The 7,044-nt window shown below is 42.3% G+C and overlaps 1 protein-coding gene across 2 annotated transcripts in view; it reads right to left on the reverse strand.

Moving 5' to 3' along the window:
- CENPE (centromere protein E) overlaps positions 1-2,905 on the reverse strand; it is a 72,057-nt gene extending 69,152 nt beyond the window's left edge. For both annotated transcript variants that reach the window (XM_024741787.1, XM_024741786.1), the window contains exons 1-2: positions 2,795-2,905; positions 1,216-1,307 (exon numbers count right to left, since the gene is read on the reverse strand). In XM_024741787.1, coding sequence (XP_024597555.1) covers positions 1,216-1,307; positions 2,795-2,856 — 154 coding nt within the window. In that variant the 5' untranslated portion in view covers positions 2,857-2,905. The remainder of the gene's footprint in view (positions 1-1,215; positions 1,308-2,794) is intronic.
- Positions 2,906-7,044: the final 4,139 nt, after the last annotated feature.

The following is a 7,044-nucleotide window of genomic DNA, read 5'->3' on the forward strand; positions in this document are numbered from 1 at the left end:
GTGGCTTTCTAGTTAAACACTAATTGGACAACTTAATCACTTACTCCTGAAGTAGGTGACAGGCCGTCACTGTTGCTCTATGGTGCCTAAGTGGCAGCATGGTAGTGTGGCTGGAACACAGATCTGGAGCCTGACGCTTTCATTTGCTGCCTGTGTGACTCCAGGCCTCTCTGATTCCTCATTAAAATGGGAAGGTACCAAATATATATAAGCTTATTAGGAGGATTAAATGAGTTAATATATATGAAGTGCTTAGAACAGCGCCTGGCACATTGTCAGCACTATATACATGCTAAATCAATACACAAATCAACCTAGTTAACCGTTAGGTCCTCCAAGTCCCTTCGTCCTAGCTAACTGTCACTCATCCTGCAGGTCCCAGTGTAAGTGGTACCATTTCAGACACCTAGATTAGTTAGATCCCTGCTATAAACTCCCACAAAGCTTATGTCATCATAAGTGCAAATACTTTTTTTTTTTTTTTGCGGTACGCGGGCCTCTCACCGCTGTGGCCTCTCCCGCCGCAGAGCACAGGCTCCGGACGCGCAGGCCCAGCGGCCATGGCTCACAGGCCCAGCCGCTCTGCGGCATGTGGGATCTTCCCGGACCAGGGCACGAACCCGAGTCCCCTGCATCGGCAGGCGGACCCCCAACCACTGCGCCACCAGGGAAGCCCTAAATACTTGTTTAAAGCCTTTCTTTCCACCAAATAAGATCCACAAAAGCAGAGATAGGTCCCTGCTGTATTCTAGCAGACAAAGAAGGAATATCTTCACTATTTATTCTTTAAAAAGTTTTGAAAAACAACTGAAAAAAAAAAAAAAGAAAAGAAACAACAAAAAAAGAAACAACAACAAAGAAACCAAACTGGAAGATCTTAAAGATGACTTGACATATTTTGGGCTTACAGAGTTTTAGGCCACAAGTACGTTGACGAATAAGAGGAAAAATGTTAATTTCAGTTAAAAGGCACTATAACTGTGTTTAATTTTTTATTTACTTATTATCTTTTATTATTGCTATGTTTTAAGTGTCAGTTTATTATCTTACTTAGCGTACATGAATGGATGAACAATTTTTCAAAGTTTCCACTGAAGCAGTTTACTGAAGGCTTAGTTTGATCTTTAGTGACAAATCCAGTGTTATTCATAAGGCTTTTGTACTCATAATAGAAAAATGATACCAGGTTAACTTTTGATACTGTTATAAACTTACCAAAATTGAAGGATTTACTCCCATCAACTTGATAAATTGTATTATTGTCAGTTTTCCAGTAAACTTGAGTATCTTTTCCAAGCGCTTCTTCTCTAAAAGAATAAAAAAACTGCATTTTAGAATAACTAGTCACAGAAGTTGTGTTACATGAAAGATAAGTGAAAAGACCTCATCTTCTGATGGATATTTTAAAAGATGGTAATGACATATACCATAAATAGGATAAATGTGGAAAATCCACCTTTGAGGGGTCAAAGGTGGATTTTAAATGGGGCTTTGTGACCTCCTGCACTTTCATGGGAGTTTCTTTGTGAAGCTCTTCACTTCCACCTTCCAACCCAGTACTGGCGGCTGAAAAGATACGTTGAAAATGCAACTCTGGTTATGTCCCTCTTGCTTAAAGCCTTTAAAAACCATCTGAAATCCTTAATTTGGCACATGACACCTGGATCATTTAATTTCTCTCTTCGACCCATATCTTCCTCTAAATTCCTATATACACCCTAACTCCATACAAATAAACTGCTGAAGGTCACTCCAAAATAAGATTCGACCCCTCTCTGCCTGGAATACCCTGACTTTTGTTTCCATTAACTAACTTAACTGTTCTTTCATTCATGAAGAGTATCAGGAGTTTCCTACACAGCCCTGTCCCTCCCCTAAACTATCTCACTTTAGGACTAAAGACTCCTCTAGCAAACATTCTCCACCTATCATAACACCTGTCATGATGTATTATAATGCTTTATGTAGCTTTCTTCTAATGCATTAATGAGCTTCTTAAAAATAGGAAATTCCTCATTTTGATATTCTTATTTATTAAACACCCATTAATGGTTAACAAATGTTTCTAAACAAAATGTGTCAGCATTCTGGGGCAAAGGCCCGAGACAGGCAAAGCAGACTTCATTTTCATTTCTGCCCTTTCCTGTTTTTTCTCTATAGCATTTATTACTCCAGTATCATCACTTAATATTCTATATTTTTCACTTTATTTTCTATCTACCCCTTTAGAATGTAAGATCCACTGGGCAACGATGGTAGTGTGTGTTTAGTACAGTACACCGAACTAAAAAAAAATCAATTTTGATGAATATCGGTCATTAAACCTTCTGAACGTGGAGTTCAGTCACCGAAGTGTTGAGGGTCTACCGAATACAATGGAAGAAGACTGACTAGTTCTTGCGCTCAAGGAGTATACAGTAAAGGGGGAGAGAGCGTCAGTTAAATGTAAAATGACTAGCTGTGAAGAGTGCCAGTAAGGATTTTTCCTATGCGACTTTCCTGGGGGAGGGATGGAGAGCGCAGATGGGGGGACGGCAGAGCAGCGCAGGGAGTAGGGTTTTTAATGTCGGCGAGCCGGAGTTACAGACTTAAGAGAATCCCACAGCTGGAAAGTATCCTCTAGATCCTCCGATCCTGGCCCGTCACTTTACACATAAGAAACCACGGCACAAAGCGGGTCAATGGCCGAGTTTCTAGGCAGCGGAGCAGGAAGGAGCAGCGAGGACTCACTCCTGCGGCTCGGGCCCGGGCCGGAGGCCGCAACGGGAACCTGGGCAAGGTCTGGCCCACCTACCTGCTGTTAAGCGGCCGAACCCGCACGCAGACGGCGACGGCGACGGCTCCTTCATCGGCCATCCTGCCGGGCTGGATCCCAGGAAACCGTACGAAAACCTCCGCGCCCGGCGCTTCTGAGCGTAAGATCCACCCCGCCTTTAAATTTAAAATTTCCCAAACGCCGCGTCTGATTGAGCCGCGGCCTCGTGACGTCATAGGCCGTTCCATTTGCGTCGCGGCGCGGGGGACGCCAGGCCGGCGGCGTGTCCACGGATAAGGGTTGGGGAAGCAGTTATAAGGGTCTGGAGGAAAAGGAAGCTTGGGGCTCGCAGAGAGAGGGTCCGGATAGCCTGTGGCGAGAGGCTCTCAAGGTAATAGCAGCGATAACTATTGTTTGCTAAACGCCGTTGAAGTGCTGGCAGCCGTTTACAAACGCAATCCTCCACCCCACCCTTAAAGGGTTTGCAAACTGTGGAAAAACAAAGCCGAAAATTTTTTCTTCACTAACAAAAGAGAATTAGGACCTTTAAAGAATTACACTGTTTTTTTGTTTGTTTGTTTTTTAAATTTAAAACAAAACAGGGCTTTCCTGGTGGCGCAGTGGTTGAGAGTCCGCCTGCCAATGCAGGGGACACGGGTTCGTGCCCCGGTCCGGGAAGATCCCACATGCCGCGGAGCTGCTGGGCCCGTGAGCCATGGCCTCTGAGCCTGCGCGTCTGGAGCCTGTGCTCCGCAACGGGAGAGGCCACAACAGTGAGAGGCCCGCGTACCGCAAACAAAACAAAAAGATAACTCAAATGCCAAGAGTTGAAAGTTACTGCCCAGCCCAGAAACAGAAGAATCTTGTGCTCCTTGGAAACGCTTGAGTTTAAGTTTTTCCTTTTCCTCTCTTTTTGCGGTACGCGGGCCTCTCACTGTTGTGGTCTCTCCCGTTGCGGAGCACAGGCTCCAGACGCGCAGACTCAGCGGCCGTGGCTCACGGGCCCAGCCACTCCGTGGCATGTGGGATCTTCTCGGACCGGGACACGAACCCGTGTCCTCTGTGTCAGCAGGTAGACGCTCAACCACTGCGCCACCAGGGAAGCCCAAGGAAGCCCCCTCTCTTTTTCTTTAAACTCCTTTTTTCCATTTTCTGTGAGTTCCTAAGGTTGACTTAGGAAAAGAATTATTGAAGACTGGAAAAACTCGTTTAGTAGTGAGGTGAAACTTTTTTTAGCAGAAATGGGAAAGTGATTCTAAATAATTCTTTCCCAGAAATAATGCTTGGTTTCCTTTGTTTTAAATACGTGTCATAGTAAGGTATTAACATTTTCTTTAGGAGTAGTTTCAGTTTTAGTTGATTTAAGAAGGATCAAGAATTATCCCCTTTTCCCTCACCAAAAATATGACCTGCAGTTACTAATAGTTGTTCATTATTTACAGAATTAGAAAACTACTGATTTAGTAAAACTATTTTGGAAGGTAATCTGGCAATATCAATAAAAAACTGAATTGCTGTCCTTTATGCCAGCAATTCTGCTTTTAAGGATTTATTTATAGATATATGAAGAGTCTTGCTTTATAGCCATATAGCTATTACTATAGTTGCAGCATCACATATAGTTAGCAAATGACAGGAAACATATTGTGTCAATTAATAGGAAATGGATGACATTTTTATCACTACAATGAAACATTATGTGGCGACTATAAAGAATGATACAGCTCTTTATGTGTACTTTAGAAAGTCATCCAAGATGTTTCATTAGCTGGAAGAAACCCAAGATGCAGAATTGTGTGCACAGTATGGTGCTATTTGATATTTTCAAAGGATATTTATATGTCTGCATATGCATACATAATTTCTGGAAAGATACACAGAATATACCTAGTTTCCTTAGAGAGGGAGGACTAAGATAAAATACCGATTTTTCATTGTATACTATTCTGTAATTATTAATATTTTAAGCATGCAAATATTAAGTAGTTTCATTCAACTTAAAGAAACTAGCTAGTAGAAAAAAAGTAAATAAAAATGAGTTTGTTCATTCAAGATTTGTTCTGGTTAACCAAGAGTAACCTAACCAAAATACTACCCTTTTTTTGCGGCTGAACTGTGAAAATACTTGGCTGTATCTAATAAGGTAATATAGAGTTAAGAAAAGTGTGTTTTAACTGATTTTTAAAAAACGGTGGGCAAATATTACGCATTTTTAGCTAAAGGGAAGGAGCCTGTGAAGATGAGGAAGGGACATATAATTAATGAAAGAAAGTCTCTAACAACAAAAGGGGAATTGATTCAAGAGCACAGAGGAGGATTAGCTTTTCATATTTGTGCTCATGATTGATGCCATGGCTGTTTTTGTTACCATCATAACAGCTGACGTTTATTGAAGATTTACTATTGCCAGGGGCTCTGTTATATGCTCTACATGCATTCTTTTCATTTACTTTTTCAAATATGTCATTAAGAAATTTTCATTGAGCACCTACTATATGCCAGATGTGGTTCTAGGCTTATGAGGCACAGAGTGAATAGACTAGAAAAGTACCTGCTTTCGTAGAGCTATTATTCTCTGTGAAACGTTCTTGTGGGAAGAAGCAAACAATGCATAATAAATGTGTAAGTAACTTATGAGGAGAGCATGGGCCACTGTAAGTAGGGTACTCAAGAAAGGCCTAGGGGGGATGGTTGAGGCCTTGTATGTTAAGAATTAGCCAGACTTGGGAGGGTGGGAGAGAGGGCTTACCAGATGGAGTGACAAGTAAGTCAAAGGACCCAAGGCTTGTGTAAGTTTGTCATGTGTCTGAGGCACAGACGGAAGGCCCCCGTGGCTTGAGCATTTGGGGCAATGGAGAAAGGTCCTGTGGGATCTTGTCATGTTAAAATGTTATTCTAATGGTGAGGGGAAGCCTATAGAAGGTTTTATGCAAGGGAGTGAAAAGGGATTCACTAATTCCTTCAAACAAGATTTTCTTTTCTATTTCATTATGAAAATAGAAGCAGCCAGAAGAAACCTTGCACTGATTCCTGCCAACCTGTCTACCCACGTAACGTCTGTGCCCATTTACCTCGTCTTCCAGATTTTAAATAGGTGAAGAACTGTCTGTCCTCCACTCTGGAAGTCTCTCCACGTGTGCACTAGATCCTACCCCTTCCCTCTTACTCTTGTCTGTCTCGCATAGTCATTTCCCCTGCTTTAATAAACCGGTCTCATCAGCAAACACATACCTTTATTTCTCCCATCTTGGATATTTAATAAATACTACAAATTTTCTAATATCAAAACGTGCTAATATCAGAACTTTCTCATATCAAATTTTCCCCTCAAAACCTGCTTGCTCCACAGTTTTCTCTGCAGGTTAGTTTGTGGCAAATCCACTCTTACCCAGGTCATAAACTATGGACTCATCATGCTTGACTTCTTTTCTCTCAGAGTTTACATTCAATGTGTCTGAATGTCTGTTGGGGCTACCTAGAGAATATTCCAGAATGTGAGCATTTATCACAACTTCTGCTATCTGCCTGGCCCAAAATACCATCTCTTCCTGGTCTTCACGTTCTACGTTTGTGTTGCCCCCTGCTACCCCCCAACGCTGGTTTATTCTCAACCTAGCAAATCGAGTGATCTTTTAAAAATGTAAGTTAGGTCATGTTAATCCTCTCTCAAGACCCCCAGTGCCACCCCACCCGGATTTTTTTCAGAATAAAACCTATAGTCTCAGCTGTCTCCCAAGCCTTATGTGATCTTGCCCCTTGTTGCCCCTCTGGCCTTCCCTGCTGCCACTCTCCCTTTTGCTCTCTCCCCTCTAGCCACAGCAGCCTCTTTGTAGTTTATTGGACACTGGACTGGCTCCTCTTAAGGCCTTTGCACTGGCTACTCTGCCTGGTGGGCTCTTACCCCAGATTTCAATGTTTTCTTCTTCCATTTAATTCTGGCATCTGCTCAGATGTCACCTTCTCAGAACTCTGTCTGGATAAAATAACAACTCTCTTGTCTACTACTTCTGTTTCTTTACTCTTCTTTTGAAATATTCCTTATGTCTTTCTGATATAATATATATGTATTAATTTATGTCTTCTCCCACCAGAGTGTCATCTCTGTGAGGTTAGCAACTTAGTTTTTTTGTTTTCTTTAATAAATTTATTTTATTTATTTATTTTTGGCTGCGTTGGGTCTTCATTGCTGTGCGCGGGCTTTCTCTAGTTGGGGTGAGCGGGGGGGCTACTCTTCATTGCGGTGCGTGGGCTTCTCATTGCGGTGGCTTCGGGCTCTAGAGCACAGGCTC

Source organism: Neophocaena asiaeorientalis, unplaced genomic scaffold (genome assembly GCF_003031525.2).
Source record: "Neophocaena asiaeorientalis asiaeorientalis breed wild unplaced genomic scaffold, Neophocaena_asiaeorientalis_V1.1 scaffold218, whole genome shotgun sequence".
Taxonomy (NCBI): domain Eukaryota; kingdom Metazoa; phylum Chordata; class Mammalia; order Artiodactyla; family Phocoenidae; genus Neophocaena; species Neophocaena asiaeorientalis.